Source organism: Camponotus floridanus, unplaced genomic scaffold (assembly GCF_003227725.1).
Source record: "Camponotus floridanus strain SB8 unplaced genomic scaffold, Cflo_v7.5 scaffold2, whole genome shotgun sequence".
NCBI classification, from domain to species: Eukaryota; Metazoa; Arthropoda; class Insecta; order Hymenoptera; family Formicidae; genus Camponotus; species Camponotus floridanus.
Genome location: NW_020229325.1, coordinates 5,057,651 through 5,080,715, shown reverse-complemented (window position 1 = coordinate 5,080,715; position 23,065 = coordinate 5,057,651). Strand labels below are relative to the sequence as shown.

At 41.6% G+C, this 23,065-nt stretch overlaps 1 protein-coding gene across 6 annotated transcripts in view; it reads right to left on the bottom strand.

The window, feature by feature from the left end:
* Window positions 1–23,065, bottom strand: part of LOC105258862 (MKL/myocardin-like protein 2) — a 177,750-nt gene that overhangs the window by 29,460 nt on the left and 125,225 nt on the right. Inside the window, exon 1 of one of the 6 annotated variants that reach the window (XM_025408071.1) lies at window positions 2,789–3,813. The exons of 4 other annotated variants lie outside the window; for them this stretch is intronic. Coding sequence is in view for 1 of the 2 variants with exons in the window: in XM_025408073.1 (XP_025263858.1) it covers window positions 2,789–2,801 (13 nt within the window). In the remaining variant the exon portion in view is untranslated. Of the gene's footprint in view, window positions 1–2,788; window positions 3,814–23,065 lie in introns of those variants that run through there. One more of the 6 variants, XM_025408073.1, reaches the window with a different exon arrangement.

The window sequence follows — 23,065 nt, the reverse complement described above, 5'->3', positions numbered from 1 at the left end:
TCTTATCTGGTCGTGCCGATCTTCATGATCCTTCACTCTTATAGAGGTCCACTCACATGCGAATTTATTCCCGCGACGAATTCGAGTACCGGCGAAGCCGAATCACGATTTGTGATACTTTAACTGTCGGCTCTTGACGTTGATTTTATATCGATAACGCGCAGCCGCGGCCGTAATATTTTTTTACGACAGAACGTTAATTGACGATTAATACCTCGGGGAATTTTCCGATAAACGATGTAATGCTCCGAATTAATTAAGAGACACATGGGAATTTAGTTCGGTTTGTTTGCGACGTTTTTTTACCGAGATATTCTTCCTCTCTCTCTTTCTCGATATTTTCTTTTTCTTTTTCTTTCTTTTAAAACTTGCTCAATAAAAATAAGTATCTTATAAAACTAAAATAAGGTCACGGAAAGATATATTTCTTTTGATAAAGAATTAGAGTTATATGTATCTAAAATATGATTAATAAAATTTTAATTAAAGAATAAAAAAGACGTATTTTGTGTGTAATTTTTCTTTTCAAAATTAATTAATCAATCTATCAATCGATGTAATCTAAAAAAATCTATATATGAGCTAATAATTTTCTAAATACTTGAACATTTTTAACAAGCACTTTTGTAAATATGAATAAATGTTTAACATCTACTTTGTAATTGTCTGATTGATGATTAAGGGAATTTATGAATCTATTAATGGATTATTATTGCATTTACATCGTTTAATCGACTCATCCGGATTATCCGATTCTTAATGGACACTTAAAATAAATTATCATAAAAAATAAGGAATAAGAAAATAAGTTCTTTCGATGATCGATAACATCTTCTTAACAAGATTATCGCTGTTTATCTGTTTTGCTAGCTGCTGACTAATGACGATCCTAATCCGAGGAATGAAACATTGGATGAAGATATAAGTAATTAAATTCATTTAGATTATATTAAAAAGTAGAGTTTAAGTAGCGAGTTTCTAATTCCAATAAATATCTCCCAAAGTAACTTTCTCTCAACATCAATGCTGATGTTGCAAACAATGAAATGAAATATCGACGATAAATCTTCAATTGTTTTTACTCAAGTATTCAGAAGATAAACAGATAATACGTTTTAACTTTAATATAATAAAAAAAAAATACGTATAATATATATATATATCAATCTAACGCTCTGCATTTGCTAATAAAAATACTTCGCTTTAATGGTAAGATTTCTAGCTTTCGATAATTTTGCTTTCTCACATCATTGACAATTTTCAATACAGACACACAATCGTATCTCGATTATTAATTTACCGAATGAAGGAACACACGGTCACGGAGACTATTGAATCTATCTGTTATCCGAACAAGCCCGTTAATACGTTTCGATGCAGATCGAAAGATGGACCGTTTCAATGAAGGGTTAAGAGCGTATCGCGGTAAGAAAAGGTCCGAGTGACTGAATCAACCGCAATCGGCGGTGCGATCTTATAGCGTAGAAGAGCGTCATGAGCCGTCGCGAACGAGCTCCGGATCTGCCGGACGTGTTTGCGAAACGAGGCAGATCGAATCCGAGGGATCGCGATTCAATTAATATACGACGCCGCGGCCCCGGCGCTTGATTTAATTATCAGATTCAACCGGTGCCGATAGGAATCGCTTCATTAAGTGTGTGCCATGTTTCCAGCCAGAATGCGATGCCCATCGGAGGAGAAAGAGAGAGACGGAAAAAGGAAATGACACGTCGTCGCCCCGAAATGGACACTGTGTAATTATCGCGATCCATTAGTTTAAGGTTGATTCGCGGAGGCGCGAATCTGTGCCTCGAGCCCCTTGTACTTGAATCCTATATCCTGACCGGATTTTATCCGGCTCATGTTGACCAAGATGAGACAAGTTTGCGCTTCGTGTCTTTTTTTTTTTTTTAACGAGTTTAAAACGCGAACGCGCGGGTTAGGTTTTTAATACGCGCTTTTTACTGCAGACACTTTTCGCGTGCCACGACCAAGCAGAGTCAACGCCGTAAAAATATTCGCCGGTTGTAAACACGCGTCTCGGCGTTAGGTTTCATTATTTCTCCTCGACTTTTTATTACGCGCCGTCGCGGTAATAATTTATCATGATTGAAATTGCGGGATGTCTTATAAAAATCGATCGAGTTTAGCAATGCTAGTGAGAGACCGGTCATCGTTCCTCTATCGTTCAAACATAATTAGCAGACCTAATGTGTCTGACATCCGACGGTACGTTGTCACTATCTGTCATCATCACAAAGATCGAGTCTGACACGATCTTGGCAAACTTGATTTTCAACCAACCTGCATGCTCGCGAGATGCAGAGCCACGTTCGATTTGCACGTCATGAACTGTCAAAGCGCAGTTTTTTTCGTTCATAATAATAAACAAGATATATTAGCGGTTTTCTGTTATGTTAACGATATTGGGACCGTGGACGTTAATTATTTATGAACATTATTTGCGTCAACAAGTAAAATTAGCACGACTTATGCCTCGGTTACAAAATATGTAAAATTAATTTTCAATTTACTGTATTATAATTATTATGTCAAATGACATTTTTTAATGACTATAGAATTATACCAACGAATGTAATTAGCACGATATTAAACACCGTGGCAGATGTCAATGCTGCCATCAGCGCGATCGTTGATCTCCATCAATCTCTCTCGAGAGATAACTTTAAACGCGTTAACATCCGAGTGCAACGCGTTCACAGAGGCACGAGCCGACGACGATCGATCTCGCATCGATCGGTCTTGTATAGAGAAGCAGAATGCACACCATTCATTTTCATCCGTGAAGGCCAGTCGGAGCGTCGGTCGTTCTAACGAGAGCCACGGCGGCCTCTATCTCTCCCTTTGCGTCTTCGCGACCACGTCGTTGACACGCTGACACACAACACCGATACACAATCCACAACGACGACGATACACAGTGGAATACCGGCACAAGCAACTCACACTAGCGCTCGTTTCCATCTCGACATGACGCGGGAGAGAACACGACGTGAATTGCACTTTGCACGACTGGTTCACGCGATTTTTTTCCCCGGTGAACCACCTGAATCGGCTGGCCGATTCGTCGCGAGCCTCGTGGCAACGCGTAAACACAAAACACTGGAGGATTACACGTGGTTGCGGGTGATATAAACAGCACGGGGGTGCGCGCAGTTTCCAATGCGTGATGTATCGCGCGCGGGTTCACCGGAACGGAAGGGTAGAAAAAGGAGACGGAAGAAGAGGGAACGGTACATGGGGAAAGAGTGCGAGGTAAAAAGAAAGAGAGAGAAAGAATCGGAAATAGAGGGAGGGAGAAAGCACCACACGCGCTTCCTGGGAGAGAGTGCAATCTCTGTCGGTCCGGTCTCTCGGTTCGTCTCTGACTGGTGTCGTGTGCGCGCCTCACGAGAGAGCACAGTCCGTGTTGTGTGCCGTTGCGGCCTGGGGGCCACGTGACACAGTCCCCTGCAGGAGGTAGGACCGCACACTCCGCGGAGCAAGAGCGGCCGACCGGCCATGTGTGTTGTATTGCGCGCGGGGCTCGCGCGAGTGATAGTGTGGGGCGCGCGTGTGGGCCGCATTGCAAGAGAGAAGGAAAGAGAGGGAGAGGAAGGAAGAGCGAGAAGGGAGAAGAGGGCAAAAAAAAAAGAACGAGCAAGGGGGCGAGGAGAGGAGAGAGGCGACAAAGACAATGAAGGGAAAATTAGATGGAGCGAAAGAAAAAGTGCAAAAAGGGGCGCACGAGAGGAGAAAGCGAGTGAGAGAGGAAAAGAGGCCGCGAATACAGTCGGCCTGACGTCGCATCTCGCGTACAGGGATCGTGTAGCGGGGCATAGGCGGGCCGAGGGGAACTGCCGCCGATTGCGAGCCAGAGTGGTGGAATCGTTCTTGAGAGTGGGAACAGGAAAGCGTTGAGAAAAAGGGGTGGGAGAGCCGAGTGGGAGGACTGGGTCCGCGGGCCCCAGCTTCGAGCGAGAGTAGGATTCTCCCTCGGTCTCTCTTTCTCCCTCCATCTCGCTCTCTTTCTCGCGATATTACTTGACGCGGGGAAATGAGGGGCACAAGGGCGCAGAGAGACCCGAGGTGAGGAGGTAGGGCGGCCTACGACCCTGTCAGGCGCGTGCCCCGAGTCAGCTCGCATGGTCTACTACATGGTACGATTGATAACGAGCCGTGGCTGCAAAGCCGTAGTTGCAATCACGGATTTTTATTTAGATTATTTGTATCGCATATAAGGGGCCGATCGATATAACACTTTCGATTATGCAAGTTATGCACTTTCAATGTGGACGGAGTATCGAGGCGTTCAAGACAATCTTTGAGTTATTATTGCAAATTTAAATTTACAATCAGTGAACAATATAATTGCATGATAAATATGCATTCTTCGTCATTTTTTATGACTTATTTTTATGAAATGATTTATTTTGCAATATTTTTATAAACGTGGAAATATGGAAATATGGAATTTTCCATATTTCTTTATAGTAGTTCACAATTGTGACTACAAAGGCGTAATCTTTTTTTATAATTTTTCAACATTTAATGTATTAATTTATATGTAATGTTATATGTACATAATTATATAAAATTATCATAATTCAATGTTAAACTTAATATCAATCGTATAGTTTATATTGCGTGAACGCGTACGTAAAGAGATGGACAAATAAATTTCTTCAAAAATGGAAAATTTTGATTTTAATATTTCCCTATAGAAAATAAATACAGAGAGATGCGATCGTGTTGGCGAACAACAGCCAGGAGACGCGCGGCCGCCGATACGCAAAAGGCGAGGGAAATGCAGGGGAACGTGGGCGTTAACAGCGTTAAGAGCAAGAGAGTAACGGTATACAAGATAGCGAGGTACTACTGCTAGATAAGATACGTTAGATATTAGCGCGATGAGAGAGAGTGAGGGAGAAATGTGTCGCAGCGATTAATGTCTCGCGCCCCGCAGCGACCAGGAACCAAACCGGCTGGCTGTAAAGCGCGGGCTGACAAGTGCGGCGACACCGAGCAATTTGCTCCGAAATAATTCTTTTATAGTTTCGATGACGCAATCCGGGGACGCGGAACTAATGGTCCCGGGGAACCATTTCGTGGAAGAGCCGAGTTAAAGGGAACCGGTCGGGCACGCGCCCTTAGTCATTCGTACGCGAGATGACTGCAACGGCGGCTACGAGCAGGATGTTCCGGCAGTATGGAATTTATGCCTCATTTTTTGAACAAGCTCTTCCAAACATATTCTCGCATTTCTCACATATATATATATATGTATTCTCACAATAAAGTGAAACTCAAGATATTCCTTGCAGATGTTTCGAATAATATTACATCGAATGATCATGTTTTATGCTACATATTTATTTGTCATAAACTTATAAACGTGGAAAACTTAATCCTTTTCTTCTTTATAAATTTTTATTTTTTAGAAGTTTGTATTTATTAAATTTAAAAAAAATCTCTGAGAGAGAGAGAAAGTTGACAGTTTCTTGAAAATAATTCAATGCGTATTCTCAGATATTTTTTCCATTTTATATTAAAACGAAGAAAATGTTAAGTTTCTGAAGCAAGCATACAATGTTTTCATTAAGGATTTCACTGATTGGGCCTCGTTTGCGGGATTCGTAGACATATTAAGCTCCTCATGACCTCCGTCTTTGGTTGATTGGCATGGAAATAACGGAATTAAAACCGTACCGTACCGGTGGAATTTTAAGTCGTTCGCGGCGTTATGGACTTTCCCGCGACACGGCGGAGAGCGGATAAGAAGACGCTGATCGAGACAAGAGCCAGGTTTTACTGTCAGGAGGATTTTACGAGAGTCGTCGCGCCGACGAGTGATGACGAAACGGGTCTACTGCGACGCGTATTTATAGAAACGTAAACGAAGATTGTACGTTAATGGTCATATAAATAGTACCTCTTACCAGAGTTTTTAACCGGAAGCAAAGGCTTCAGGTGCTTTAAAAGCGGTTCGTAAACGAGATCTGTAAATATGAGTGTTGTCGAGAGTCGCGGAAGCTCATCGTGCGAGCCCGACATCGTCTACGGTATAATTGTTCGTCGGCGAAGGTAAAAAAGGTATACGAAAAGCAAGGAGTACATGGTACGTGACGCGATTATCTGATCACAGGACGATCGGTCTACGAGGAAGTCGAAATTTCCGTAGAAGCCGAATGGAATCATAAACGGTCAGCTGCTTGAAGCGCGAAAAATCGGCCTCGAGAAAAGAAAGCTCTATTGCGATTGTAAGATTATTTGTGAATATTTTAAAAACTTTTGTGTCAAAAATTAATTATTAATTTTCATAAATATAAATAAATTTTTAACGCCGAGGATTAATTATTTTTCGATTATAAAGCATTGAATCACGAGTAAATTTTCAAGGATTAAGTATTATTCCGTGTTGTTATAATACTTATTATGTAATCTCTTTTTCAAACATATACGTAAATTTAAAGCACTCGTAAACCTCAAAAGGCAATTATAGAGAATTTGTTAAATAAATTGAAAAATAAAATGGTACGTTTGATTCATTATAATCGTTCTGTATTTCTTTCTCACAATTAGAATTTATAAAAATTGCATTTAATCGAATAAATTACATGATATAACGCGTTGTGGAAAAAACCGTTAAGGGTTAATATAATAACCCTTCCATACCGCAGAAAGCATTTTAAGCATCGACTCTTGCTGCGTATATGATGGTAAGCGAGGTCTTAGCGAAAAGTTAATGAAAAAGTCGCGTATTTATTCGGTTTCCATATGTTAACGATGCAAACGGTTTGCCGATAAGTGCGATCGCCGCAACGAAAAGGTTAAACGTGTCGTGACGCAAATGATGAGAGGATGGGTACTTGAACGATGAGTACGCCTCGTTTCTGCATTAATTATCAGTATGCACTTGCAGATGCAATAAGAGAAAGAATCGATTATGAAGATAATCGAGAGAAATGTTCTTCTGCATATTGGAAGAATTGATTGCCCAATTGTTATGTGGGAATAATAGTCCTCGTGCATGTGTATCTGTGTACATTTCGTGTTATGTGACGATAAAATTGAAAAATGTACTATCTCTCGTAAATTTTCTACTAATAACTATTTGAAATTGAACCTAAAGAGTAAATTGAAAAAAAAAGAATTAAAAAAGTTTTAAATTTGTTTGAGATAAAAAAAAAATTTTAATTAATATTTTCGAATTTTCTATTACATGTATTATATATAATGTGTGTATTAATATGATAAATAAATAGCCTATTCCAACTGTCTAGAAACCGTCTAATTTGTTTTTTAATTTGAAGATTATATAATTTTTCTTTTACCTAACTTAATCCTATCTTTCTCTTTCGCTGAAGAAAAATAATAGTCAACGAGATGGCTCGGTAATAAGAAACGATTGCTTGATCATTAAGCAACTCCATGGATATTTTGCTACTTTAAAAAAAAAACTTTCAGTTGACCGTGATTCAACCGGAAATGCTCGCCCACGCGATTGATTCGCTCATGATAGACAGGACTGGACCGCGGACACGGGGAATGTGTTGGCGAGGCGCACGTCGCCCCCTGCCCTCCTGTCATTCGCGATCAGTCTCAACTTCGCCCACCACACGAATATGTTTTGTAAGTCGAAAAGTCGATTTCAGAATTGCTCGGTTCTTAAACGATGCGCCCACGCGGCGAATCCGTCTTCGGGGCCCGACGGTTGCCGAAATAATCGTCTCACTTCGCCCACATTCCGTTTTGGTCCCATCGACGGTTCAACGAATAGAGAATCCACTCGTGTCCAGTGACTCTGTGAGAAACGATTGCTCCCTCCCTCTCTCCTACCATTGAAGGGGGCCCTACATGTGGGACGTCCGCGTTTCCGAAATTATCGCGGCCCGTTGAATATTCATAGAGATGATCGTCTCCTAATTTCGACAGTTGACGATGTTATCTCGTTTGTCCTCTCGCAATAAAATATTAGATTTTTATGTTTATCTTCGTGAGCATGAAAAGGAGCTATATATGGATCGTCTATATCGAAAACATTACAACGCGTTGAATATTCGATTGGGTAGCTTCCTAATTTTCGATAATGATTATCACGTTCGGCTCTTGTATTTTTTTCGCTACGTTCATTGACGCGTAAAGATTTTCTTTTGCTAAAAAATCTCCATTAGTATATTTAATGTACGCATGTCTCGCGATCGTTCGAGTTGGCTAATCTCATTCCGCAAATCATAAGATGCGCGTCGACCGATTGCATTGATGCGCCGCGCTTGATTCCGCTGCATCGGATTAAAGAAAATAGGGCTTGAGGCGAGATGAGAGTCGAGTTGACAAATCGTTCGGATCGGTTGGTACCGTATCTTCCTATCTATCTCACGGGGCTTTTTTGAGCCCCATCGACGTATGATCTCGCCGTGACTAATGTCTAATGATGCGCATCGCGCGTTCTCCCTCTCTCTCTCTCTCTTCGTCTCCCCGTTTTGTCGCTCTCTGTAATCCGGTGTCTGGTTTCGATTCTTAAGTACCACTCGTTGAAATCTCGATGGCACCTCGCGAGGTACTTGCCGAAAGATCTCGCCCGCGAACTTCAGTCGGAATAATATTCTGTTGGCGCACGATCGTTGATCGGCAAAAGCCCACGCGTCCCTCGAATCCGCTTCCTGCTTCATTATCAAGTGAGCAAAACATTCGTTGCGCCGATGTTACATAAATATTGTTATGTTTCTCTGGCATTTATGCGATTTCACGTAGGAGTTCTACCGTAGACAACAATAATCAATCATCCGCTTGCATCAGCGGCGATTGTTAAGCCCGGAACGCCACAGGCTGATTTAAACTATCGCAAACATCCGGCATCGGGATCAATCGGAAAACTTTTCAGTTATCTCTGATAACAATATAATTTAGTGCTAGACGTTTCTTGTGAATTTTCTGAAGTATCGAAAAGACATTATCGTAAATTCCCAAACGTCGTTAAATGCAAAATACATGCCAGTATTCGGTATAAATACAGGGTGCGAGATTTAACGATCGCGTTGATCTTTGCAACTTTTTGTGCAATTAATTATTTTTATTCGTACGTTAATTTTATTCTTCTATATTAAATTTTATTTGAAACGTTTACGACAATCAAACGATAATGTTTCGTTCATTGGAATAAATTGTCTCTCTCTCTCTTTCTCTTGCTCTCTCCGACACAAATAAATGACTCCCTCTTTCTTGCAATATACTTAAAACATGAATAAACTTTCTCTTTTACTTACATTTCATATATTGTTTAACAAGCAGAGTAGATCAGTTAGGGTTACACAACAAGAGAGAAAGATTGAAGAAAATCTTTTCTCACGCACGCGCATATTCTCGACGGCACTTGACCGATATACGAAGCGAGATTTCTACGTCACGATAAGAATCGATGGTCGTTGCACCACGTGGAAGCGGTGAAGAGGCTTGTAAACAGGAGGGCTGTATACATGACTGTTTAATTGTGGGTGTAACACGGTATGTCTCTGCTCACACCAGGCAGTCGCGACAATTTGGAGAGTTTCGTGATGTACGAGCGCATAAAAATTTCCCCTAATTAAAACGGGTGACTTAAGCCGACGACTTATGCATGAGAGAGACGATGAAATCATTAAAATGTATAGCGACGTGCTAGGAAGTAAGTCTCGTGTAATTGCGACGAAAAAATTATTTCATCGTCGCTCTCGCGCCGGAAATATATACGAGGGGACACTTAAAATACTTCCGTGATGAAAAAAAGGGTATTTACCGCCAATATATTTTGGCGTCCAATGAGCATGATAAGCGCGCGGAGCAACAGTAGGAGCAATAAAAACTGGCCGTGTAACTGATGTATCCAATAAACCGCATCGACGATCTTTTTATTGGGCAATTAAATTTTACCAGGTTATGAGCGGGCATCGCGATATTATAACGCTCTCTCATAGACGTTATCCGCTGCGCTAAAAACACATTTCAAGGAATTGTCACGACGTAAAATGCGCTGCTAACTTTCCGCGAGCCAATTACATCCACGCCCACGCGGTGTGCTTAGCGAGTCTTTGATAATTGGACGGAATAATCTTTCTTACAATGTAACCAGATAATAAATTTATTTGTCGTATTTGTCGCGATCACGCCCATAAGATACTTACGCGTGTAATATTTGGGCAAAATAATGAAAAAAATATGGATAAAAGTTAAGTAAAATTTTAGCACGTATCAGTATTCAATTAAAGCGTTATTTCAAGTAGAAATTTACAGAATCATAAAAAAATGCTAAAGAACTACTTTAAAAAAATGTCAATAATATCGCGCTGCATTCGATGTTTTTATGAGATTTTGTTTCTCAAAATAATTATCTGATTTCTGCCTCGAGATACCTTTTTTTTAGCAGTGAATTTTCCTTACGCATGCTACGTTCATTCATCTCTATTTTCTCTATCTTTTTTGCGCAATTTTCTCTTTCCAATTCACCGCATCGAATCTCCCAGCTATCCCGTATTTCTCTTCCAGCCTCTTCACGATCCCGGTGAGAACCATTAGAGAGGCAAGCGCGAAAATCAATGTGTTGTTGGCGGCGCTTCGTGCGCTTCCTTTGCATCCAGTCGCGCGATCTCTTCATCGCATCGCTTCCTCTACACGGTTCTGTTCGCAAAGCAACCAAGGTGGAGAAATCGAGTGATCGAGGCAAAACGATAGTATTGCGGATCCTGAATTCTCCGCTCTCCGTCCTCTCCTCCTTCTCCTTTTTCTTTCTATCCCGCGTGGTACAGATTTCGCCGCGCACGTCTGCCGCATAACCGCGATAAATTACGAGGGTGGAAGGCCGAAAGGGGTAGCGAAGGAGAGAAAAGGTAAAGGAGCGGGAAAAGAGAAACCGACGGCGCCGGCGGGAGCAGCTCGTTTTGCACACAATTTCCACATGGCCGGCGGTATCTTTGCGCGAAAATAAAGTGTCGTTGCGTAGCGTACGCACGTTGCGGGATGCGGGTGGATGGGGGGGAGAATGTAGTCCTTATTAACATTTCTTCGGGATTCGAGGCGAGATTAAATTGACAGTGAGGATTTGCGAGTCGTTTGTTACCGGTCCACTCTCTTTCTCCCTTTCTTTATCTCTTCGTTTCTTGCGATACCTTTGTGATCATACTTGCTTTAACCATATTGAAGGCCAATTTTCTCAGGTTTGTTCGAAATTTTCCGCGTAATAATCTCGACAATTTTTTATCGTTTTTGAGAAGATCTGCTATCTATATAAAAATCATAAAAGTAGAAAACACCAGATGCTATCTGAAAACTTTCTGTTCCCAAGATTTCTATTAATTAATTTACAATCGATAGTTAAACACTAAAATAAATATACGTGAAGAAAATAATCATCACGTCTTTTGTACATATATCCATATAGATACTCACAGAATTTTATTTTTGTCTATTTATTTTTATTATTTCTATAATAACGTCAAACTTCTGACTTGTGTCAGCGGTTCGAAAAATGTTTATAGCGACATAGAAAGAGAAAGAATGATTTGAAGACGAAGAGGATTGAGATGAAGTTTCGAGTATATAATAAAGGACCTTTATTATAGAGCAGTATCTTTGGGGCGCAGCTGTTAGCCCCGTTGATCGTCAAAAGTGACTATGTACTCGCGAGGAGGAGCAGAGAGAAGCGCCGTTGCATTAATAAGACGGTGGAGCGCTCGCGCATCATCCATTGGTCGCGTAGACGGACTTGAAATAGCTCTCGGAATAGATTCCGACTTTGCACAGTGGGCCACATAATCCACGTGTAGTGGGATGGGTAGAGTAGGCAAGCAGAGGGGACAAAGGGAAGCGAGCGTGACGGAAGTTTATTTTCTCTGTGTGACTATTCGAAGACGCTACACGTCCCAACCCAGAATTCGCCAAATCGCCGACTCGCCAAACCGTAAAGCGGAGCGTATCGCGTGGGCGTCGAGGGAAAATAGCGGCGCTATTGTAGCGGCACTTTGGCACGGTTTGGCGTTAAAAAAATTCGCCCAAATGCAATAGGTAATCTCGATATACGTTACATCTTCGGGAGTTAAAACGTGTATGCGAGAGAATAATTGCAATCGAGCACGATTCCAAGAGAAGCGTATATATTTCCATAAAAAAATAGATCGGTTCATCCGTTTGAAGACTTCCGGTTTACACTTTGCTTACGATGAAAACGACGGCATAAGATGGCGAAGCGCAACGTTGTACGATCGCAGACTGTGTATCTTTTTATCGCGCGCGCTCCGCGCTTCGCAACTTTTCGCTCGGCTCCTACGCTTCATTAAGTCCAAAGAGATCATTCTTTCAATGCGGTGCGCTTGCCCGCCTCGTGGTTTCACGGGGCCCCGGATCGCCAAGAGAAAAAGGCAGAATCGAAGTTTAAAGGGAATCGCGAAGAAAGGCGACTTGAGCTCTCTTTCTCTTGCGCCGCGTCGTCGGTGCCTTTGACGCCTACTAATGAGAGGGCAGTGATTAAGGGAACTCTCGCGGTGGTGTGCACGAAAGCGAGGAGAAATAAGCGGGACGCAAGACATAAAGCAGCACCGCGGACAGACGGACGGGCGGACAGCTGTGGTACGACGCGGGCTTTTTCGTGAAGTAACGCGATCCCAAAGGAATCCACCGCCTTGTCGGTTAACGCCGTTAATTCGACGGCGTGTCGAACGAACTTATTATCGATCACGAAGGAAGCTGTCTTTTATTCTTCCTGCTTTGTTTCGCACGATCGAAGGATGAACATTGAGCGCCGAACCCACGCGCATTCCGAGCCAAAATCTTAATTTTCACGTCAATTCTAAATAGCTTAATTGCGATAAAATTAATTATTATATTATTATAAGCTAAATAGGAAAATTTTTAACGTTTTAAAGAGTCTAAGGATATTTCTTAAAATACCATAATTTTCGACAAAAAAAATTCTAATTTGGTACATATGTATCTTCCTGTATTCTTAATATTCAAAATTCAATGTTCAAGATTATAATTTCTTTCTTTTCTATTTGTGTGTAGTATTTTTACATGTTTGAGCGGAAAATCGATGGATTATCCATCGATATTATGATAATGGTCGCGGTTTTTCACAAATTCTTAATCTCATCATCATTAATTTAAATATGCAGAATGTGACACGTTTTGTTATCAATTTTATTAGAAATTGCATTGTAACAATTCGAGATGCATTTAAAATACCGTTGTGTTTAAGGTTTATAAAAAATATAGATACAAGCTTTATATGTTAGTGAATATATGTTCGTTAATCTGATAGCTATAGGCATAAATTTTCTTGCAAAAAATTAAGTTATATAAAAATTATAAAAAAGCGACTAGAATAATATAAAAAAAAAACCGAATCTAAATTGGTAGAAAAAATCTCTCTGACATCTGTTCTTTGGATTTCAAGTAGAATACGCGATTGTTGCCATGTATCATCATTTCGTGATGTTTCTTCTCCTTCGTCTACTTCCACCAAAATGACACCGATTGCCCTCGTTTCGAGCTCCTGATATACTCCATCTGATTTCATAAATTGTGACATTCGAGAGCAACTGAATTTCGTATATTGGACCGATGATTCACGGAAGGAACCATTTTCCGCTCAATTAGAAGCGCCTGTTTTCGCTATGACCCAATAACAGTTCGGCAATTTTTAGATCGATTAGATACGTCTGAAAAATCTACGTATGACTTTTTTTCTGTCATCATTAACAAGAAGGAAGAAACGCGAGTATCGCGCGTGCACATGACGTTAACGAAGAAATAATTTATCGCAGCTACGAATCGCGTTATTAATTCGTTCTTCGCTATCGCGATAAGCGGCTGGTATTGCAGCAATTGGCCAACTGCCAATTGTCGACTACCGCCGATACACTGATGGGATTGAATGTATTTATCTCCCTGTTACGAATCAAAGCGTTTACGAAAAAACCGTGCGAATCATTGAATAATTATTGTTACGGTGTGTTGAATGGAATGAAATAGAAATTCCTATATTTTTTCAGAAAATACATTTTAATATATGTATTTAAAAAATCGGCGTTTAATCGACATACTATTCTCTCGAAGAAATCTTGATTGTATCGTCGCGAAAAATAAATTATTTAAGAGAAGATTAAAAAAAATTATAGAATTAAATTCATAAGTGAGATCTAGATAGATTTTTTATACATTTACAGATTTATATGTTTCTCTAGGTTCTCATCGTCAGATATTTTTATTAGTAAACTTTCGATGTATAAAGACGGAGCCTTAGTCGCCGCAGACAATTTAAATTAATGTCAATTTTAATATACACCTTACATGTGTTTTATGTTGTTTTTAGCGCCATTATATTTATAGCTCTGATCGGACGGGGCGAACGCGTCATGGCTGGAGTCTATTGTGAAAAATTTTTATAGCGGGCGCATAGGAGCGGCAGACGAATTGATGCAAAGATAAAAAAAAGAAGAAAAAAACACACAAAAAAATAAAGAAAAAAGAAATTGCGCGTGAGAGACGAGCACCGCCTACGCTGCGTCGTTTAATTACGCTTCCGAAAGTTACCTTCTGGGTGTCAGGTAGAACGAGCGAGTGTGATTTATCGCGCGCATACGGGAAGGTAATCGCGAAAATTCACCCAAAACTGCACACTTTCACCATCGCGTGCGATTAATCGAGATGCTATCTTTGTTGCAAACTTCCTTATATGCGTCGACCGTCATTTCGCGCGATAAACTGGTAATGTCAATTACGTTACGGCTACTCGTAGATTGGTACCGGTCGCCACATCCTCGACGGGAAGTACCAAAACCGCTTGTCTCGCGGTTTCTGGGACACCGTCTGATTAATGTAAATATGATTTTTACTACATTTCGACAACTTGATTGTAAATTAGTAAATTTAGCAATATGGTCATGTAAAAGATATTACGCTTGACAATCTTAATTTATATACGATAAGGAAATAATGATTAACAAAAACATGAATATAAAATTGAATAATATTTTTTGGGATTAATTTTTTTATATTTCTACTTCATTGACACGAGCGTAACGAAATAATATGTAAAGCTAGCTTTCGATGAAAGTGCACAAGAAGTATCTAATAAATCGTATGGGGAAAATATGAGCGAGGGAGTTCAGCTGAAAAATAAAATGATTTCTTGAAGGACTTTCCGTGGGCTTTGGATAATTCCTTACTAGATGGGTCAAGGCCTCTGTCTCTTACACGTACCTGCCTACGATCAAAGAAAGAATGTTGTGCGTAACTTATGAGGCAATCGTGGTTATTTAGTCACGCTGCATTTCAAGGGAAACTGACCTATTAATTTTTCGAAAAAGAACAAGTATAACGAGTTTGGATTAACGCAGCAATATAGTATGTTAAAGGTAATCGAGATAATTTATTAAATAAATTTATTCAAGCATAACATACTCTTTTTGATATTATTATATTCCTTCTCGTATACCTTCTCATATGTATGCGAAAAAACAAATTTTCTTTAACAAAGTATCGAAAAACATCAATACATGAAATTGTGAACAATTGGCAGAATTTTAATCGAGAGTTATAATCGAGATATTTAATGTCAAACTCTTTAAAAATTGCAAAAGATGGTCTAATTAAATTTCAGCAACATCTTCATAATTTCAAGTAAATTTTAATAATTCAATTAAATGCAGTCACTACCGTTCGAGTTTTCAAATTCTTAAAATACTTAAAATACTATCTCCGAGTTATCGTGTTAAGTTGATACCGAACAAGGTTCCAGTAATCCGAAGATTTTTCTTGAATTTACCGACAAAGCCGGGGCGGCCGATTTAAGCGAAAAAGTCGCACGGCGGTCCAAGTATCTACTTGACTTTCATCTCGAGTCTTTGGTTGTTATCTGAGCGCACCTACATGTACATGTACACCCATCTACCTATCTGTTTATCTGCCGACTGCGAAAAAATCAGCATGCATTTCTACAGCGGTTAGGATACAAACACAATGTAATGTCGCGATAGCGGCCTAGTCTCTTTCGCGATCTTAACGTCGTTTCACACAAGATAAAACGCGCGATGAATGTGTATTGAAGTACCATCAAATAAGAATTTTTAAAGAAGAAGAAAAAGCTTACTCTGTTATTTTACCAAAACAATATACGATATAATGTTAATTTTTTTTTTTAATTTCAAATGATTTCTCTCGAGAATTACAAGACCATTAAACCCGACGTAAGATCCGAAAGATGAATCGAATAGGGAGGAACGAAAGACGAAGAGTCGTAGAGGGTCGGGAATTTCCGAGCAAGATTTACGTTCCGTCAGAGGCGTCGCGATGTGAATGCGGCCTTATCGCGGCGCACATGCGCTACCGCACGAGCACATGCGCCCACGCCTCGCGCGCGCGCGTGCACGCGCGCACAGCACACACCGGAATAAATGCGTGTTTATCGCGGCGGTGGCGGTGGCGGTGGCGGCACTGCTTTTGATGCCGGGGCAGCAGCTCGTGCTCGCTGCTCTCCTCTCTTCTCTCTCTCTTCCTCTCTCCTTCTTAGCGCAAGGAGAGGGCCCTCACGCAGATGGGCCCGACCGATTTACATAAGGCCGAGAGAGCTCCGGTCCCGCGCGCGGGGCCTTCCTTCTTATTAAACGCGCTCGCGAGCGCGTAGCGTACACGTATGAATCGCGGACGCGCGCACGCACACGCGTATCCTTTATTAAGGGCGCAGGCAGCGCACGAGCGCGCGAGGACACAGAAGCGCCGCGCATGCCTTGTTGCGCTAACAATACGACCGCCCACGTACGAGATATCTCGTTTTATTATTATCCCTCTGTGTCCGTTCTATCTCTCTCTGTTTCTCTGCAGATTCCTCCTCCGTCTTTGCCTCCTTTCGCGCTGTCCTCCTTCCGCTTCTTCTTCTTCTTCTTCTTCTTCGCTTCTCGTCCTCGCCGCCCTTTCGCCGCGCGCGGGCGCGCGAGATCGCCGGTGCGGATGCGGTGAACTTTGCATGCGCTGATTCACCCAGCTTTATTCTCCCGACGGGCACGCGTTTGCCCGTCCTCGATCTAAGACAATGTTCCCTTCACTTGAGAAATACACAACGGCGGTATATGATAATATTTAATATGTAAGTTTAGTTGTGTTGATTAGCTTTTTTGAATATAATCCTTGATTTTCGATTTTTTTCTCGAGAAACAACACGATTATTGGATTGTATAAAAATTTAAGATAAATCAAAATTTAATATTAAAATAAAAAACTGACTCAAATAATAAATAATTAGGTAATATAAATAATAAATAATTAAAAAATTCATTAAAAATTCGCAAATAAGAGCCAAAGCGCGATAATTGAACGCAAGGAAGAAGAGAAAACATCTCTTTTTTTCTTTTAGTTATTGGTAGAAATAAAATTTGATCTCCAACCATGTATAAATGCGTTGAAAGATAAAAAATTGTCATTCTTTGAGTCAATCTTTTTGAACCAATCCGCGATTTTAGATCCCAGAAAGAGTTTTAGAGTCACCTCTCACTATTAGAATATCGCAATCGTCGTAAAAGAAAAGACATGGATGTGTGCGTGCCTATAGATCGCGGGGAGAGAAAAGAAAGCAAGAAAAATATAGTCCGGATAACGCCGGTGTGTCACGTTTGACTTTGTGAACGGCGGTCGCTGTCAGTGCGTGAAAGTTTGGAACAAAGATAAATTTGTACCAGGGTTCTTCCCCGCCCCGTATCGCCCCCTTGTGTGGTTACCACACCGCATTCTCTCGCGTCCCGCAGCACCCACGAAGAATGCACGTGTCGTGTGCGATATTTCGATATACATAAAATATGTCCACGGGGTGTCGGTCAAAGTGAAAAGCAACGAATCGGCCCCGCTGGATTCAAGCTGTTCTTCTCGAGATACAACAATTCGCTAACGTTTACAAATTACGTTTTCTCCAAGAAGTGAAACATCCTATTTCTAGAAGGATTAATCTTCATACCTTATAATCTAATTTTTTTCATTCTTCAGGAATTAAAGAAATCTTCCCCTTACAAAGTCGCGCGTCTTAAAATTCTAGACATATGGATCGAGAAATGAGTGACGACTTAAACCGAGAGATATGAATGTATCAAGTGCATCATTTAGATGTTCTAATTCGTACTGAAATCGCGACTCTGTAGACCGTGGAAAATGCGTGTCGCCGAAGAGTGAGTCTTCATCAGCGGACAAAACAGCTGATTATCTCGCGTGTGTCCCGAAAGCCGCGAGATACATACGAACGATAGCAGTAATTGCTCGCGTGACCGTCGTCGGGCGAGGAATTTCTGGCATTTTACCCAAGGTACTCGTCAAAAATATTCGAGATTCGCCACGCACGCGGACGAACCGTGTGTCACCCCGGCACAGACATCTATATTCATCGGACGATTTCTAATGCGTGGGGACCAGGACTAACGCGACACCGTTTCCTCGCTATTATTCTTCCTCTTAAACGGTATTCTTCTCTCTCGCTCTCTTTCTTTCCCGAAACGAAAAGAAAGCACGGAGAGAGGCGCGGCTACAAAGGTATCTCGCGAAGCATTGTCAGTGACAAAACAAGCGGGCCTCCGGGATCACTGACGCCACTATCATAACGTACGAGCAACATATCGCATGACAAGAGGAGTTACGGGAACACAAGGCCCCGCTGCTGACCCCTCTGACCCCCGCTGTTTTTGTGCCGGTCTGCTCGAGAGTCGGACGCGGGCCTTTCGGTCCCAAACTGCGAAACATACCGACACGGTGCGGCGGGTATATACCCCCGGAGGGCCTGTTTTCTCTCTCTTCTCTCACGAAATTCACTGCCACGTCGAATTTCAAACACGAAATGCGATATCCGTCGTGCGAGCGAGACGCAAACGCTATTCTTTCTCTCTCGCGATTCTCGCCAAAATATAACAAGAATCTAGGGTTGCGAAAAAAGCTTTATAAAAAAGAACTTTCGACGACATGAATTTTAATAAACTCGCATTCAAATTTATTTAGGGAAAAGAATATATAAAATAATAAAATAATTAGGGGGAAAAATATATAAAAATAAATAAAATTAAAAAATATTTTCAGAAAAATAACGATACTTTCTTGTACACATCTTTCCTTATTATTTTACGACTTGATTCGCTCTAGAATCTCACAAATTCTTGCTGCAGAAATAAATGATCGCGACAGTATGGAGATGGCTCTCTTCCATAAGCTTTCTTATTTCTCAATTGTTTCATCGTATTCTTTCTATTCTCTAATCTACATATCTTGCAGCACGATCAAGGTGTAAGTCTGGATCGAGGATTTACGAGTTTACGCATCGACACGTAACATAGCCCGACAGGCCGGCCGGCCGGCATTTACCAGCAATAAGTAACGATAATTACAAGCTAATGGAGGCGATGTGCTCGCACGTCCGGTACGCGCCGCGGTGGCGGCGGTATTTAAATTAACCGATCGATCGACCGTGTTCACCTCGCACATTATGCAAATGTCGCGAAAACACGTAAAAGTTTTCTGCAAAACCAATTACGCCGACGCGACACCACCGCCAGAAGTTAATTGCGAATTTCTGCACCGTGCTGTTATTACGGCATCCGTCTGCTCTCTCCCTCTCAAAAGAAAAGAGAGAAAGAGAGTGAAAGAGCGTGAGGGGGGGAGGGGGGCAGGAGGCGAAAAGGGAAGAAACGGGAAGGATAGAGAGGTCCGAAATCTCTTGAAATTCTGGACAGTCAAGAATGCCGAGCACGAGTCATCATTTTTGAAGAATAAATTCGAGCCGACGACGTTACGTTATTAAAGTAATGGAACCCGGGGATAAGAGTAACGAAGTACTTATAAGCGTTAAGCGCGCGACGTTAATGCGCTCGGGACATTCTCCTCTCGGTAGCAACAAGACGACATTTGACGCCGACAGTTTACTCTTCTCCTGCGCTGTTTAACATCCGACTGAGGTAATAAAGATATGTTTCGCCGTACGATACAAGCCCCGGCTCGTTGAAACGTCTTTCAATCACGGTGTTCGAAAATACCTCGGCTACCTTCACGCTACTTTCTTACTGCATGTTACGATATGCATGTATGAACGTGAAAGAAACACATCCGCAAGATGTATCCAACGCAATTACAAGAGATATTACGATCATATAATGACGAAAGTTATACCTAAAGTTGTATTTCTGATCATAAAACGTCTTTAGAATTTTTTTTAAATGTACACTGAGAAAAAAATCTGGTTACATTAATTAGAAATCTGGTAAATTCAATCAGTATGTCTGTTGGAAAATGGACGAATCAGAATTCCTTTAGGAATTAATTTCTTATAATTTGTTAAATTTATTAAATTTTCTTAGTAATAATATTAAATTTACAAAAAAATGGCATCACTTTATCCATGTTTAGTTAATATAACAAAAAATTTTATAAATCTAACTAGAAAATCTTAATTAATCAAATCCTTGTAGTAAAGTCTATTAAACGTTCTAGTTATAATAAAAATCGAATTTTATTATGATAAAAAAATTTTATTATGATAGAAATTCTGCTTGGTTTAATCAAAATTCCTTCTATCAGATACGTCTTGTTAATACAATCAAACAATTTTTCTCAGTGTATAAGTGCTTGTTATTATTATTTCATATTTAATATTTTGAAAACTAAAGATCCTCCGAAAAAACTTTCTAAAATACTTCGAAAACGCAATTGTCCCTCTTTATTGTTTCCGAATTTTTAAGAGTGACTTATGATCATCAATATGCAGCTCAATATATCATTAATATATCCAACATGATCGCGCAAGAGATCGAGTTTGCTCTTTTCTCTCGTCGTTCTCTCTCTCTCGAGTTCATTCATGGCAATCGTTTGTCACACGGGTTCACCTATTTAAACGTCACGGACGGTCGACAAGTGTCGACAGAACGATTGCGCTAGCCTTGATACATTTCGCCTACACGCGTTCGGAGAACGGCTTTTCCATCTTCCGCGTGTCGTACACCACCTACGTGGCCTTTAGCTATTCAAGGACAGCATCCCGGCACCATCATTATCGCGTGGATTAAACGCGTGGACAGCAGCAGCCACCACGATTATGACGAACCGTAAAGCTCTACCTGAGGTAAACATCCTCCTCCGCTCGTTCCCGTTTCCTCGCGCGCGACGTGAAAACAAGTCGAGAATAAAATAATTCCCCCTGAGAAGTGACAATGGCAAACCGCGAGACGTAACGCCCCTGTAATTTTGTAAAAACCGTCATAAGGCTCTCGTAAGCCGTCGTAAGGATTCTCGTGCGCGTTTCGCGATGAATATTATTCGGAGATTGCACAATCCGTGAGATTCAACGCTTAATTGGATTACGCAACGATACTTAAGCGATATAAAAATATAATATTGCGACGGGCGGTAATTAATTCTATCACTTTGTATTCTCGGCTAATAGTGATCGCGAGTCATTATTGGATATTACATGGACAGCTTCCAAGACTGAGCAGTGTTTCACGAGACAGTCTTTCGAGAATAACAGATGCGTGTAAAATGTAAATATTTTATTACCTATTAAAAAATACGCGTTTGATTTAAAGTAAACATAATGCGAATCGTGAATTTTATGAGATACAATCATCATTTTTGAAGACGCGCATCGCTCGACGCGCGCAAGACGACGTCGCAAACTCCGACTACGCACGTGGGTAGCGTACCGCAAAACGCGTGGGCCAAAACAATTCCCCAGTTAATTAAGATAATCGCTTCTTTATGACGCCATACTGCGGCACGGCTTATCTGTCGCCGCTCGGTGAAATTCGTTTTCACGCGAGGAGAAAGGACGCGGGCGCGTTTGATGACCGCCATTTCAATGCGCAACGAGAGATGAATCTCTATAAATATGTAAGCGTCCTTATCAATGAACTTATCGTCACTTAAGTTCCCAATTCTCTGCTCGCTGCAATATTATTCCATCGTACGTCGCTTGTGTCGGGGGTCTCGTGTTGTAGAGCGCGATGGATACACGGTCGCGACATATTACAGGCGAAAATTGCCGGAACAAAGACGATGAAAGGCACGAGGCAAGGCACGATTCTCCGACGTAATTCGCACCACGCCGAAGGCTTGCCGGGTGGTCCCCCGGTCATCCATTGTGGGTCAGTGGGTCTAATTAGGTAATTAGCAATTTGTATCTCGCCTCAATCAAAGCCCTTCCCTTGCGCAACCCACTACCGACGCTGCGTCGCCACTCGAGGCCGCGCATTTTGCGCCAGGGAACTCTCGCGGATTGACTCTCGCCTCGATCGAGGCGGAACTCGTGAAAGTACGTGCAAAGAGGAAAAAAAATTGAACGGAAAAACGGCTTAAAAAATCGAGATTGTCGTGCGTCATTTTTTGCCCGGCACTTCGCCCGATTCTCGCGCGGTGCGAATAATTACTCGCAGGCCGGTAATTATTTTCCTCGGCGTTCTTTTTTCGTCGCGTGAACCGGAGTTCTCGTCGGGAGGAAGGGAGAGAGAAAGACGGAGAAAAAGGGACCACATCGATCGAGATCGTGTGCGGTGCGTTACGGCGTCAAAGATGACGCTGTATCGCGCGGGAGGGTCGCGGACTCGCGACAATTAATCGCGACACTCGTGAAAAGTGTCCCGCAGGTGCGCTTTGCACGTCCGTGGCCGACACACGCGCGCGCGAGCGCCAAATTGGGCGTACTTTATGTCACGATGCGTAATTTATGCGTCGCTCGACGCCTTTTCGCCGCGAGGTAATGAAATGGTAATAACTACGTTCGCGATTCGGGGACGGACGGTCGCCGCCGTCGTCGTCATTACGCCGCTAATGTGGGAAATTGTGTGCACGGCCGTGGCCGAAAGAAGTCGCCGCCGCATCAGCGTGACGGTGATATTTAAGTGTTTAAGAGCGACATGAATTCTAAGTAGTCGAGCGAAAGCGCCTCGCTCCAGTTCCGCGCGATTAACTAACCTCGAGAGGATGAGCGCGAGGGATCCTCGAAGGACCCCCGATCGCGCGTGGTCGGAAAAGAAATTAATAGAATAAAAGTACATCGAGAGAATAGAATTGAAAACAAAAA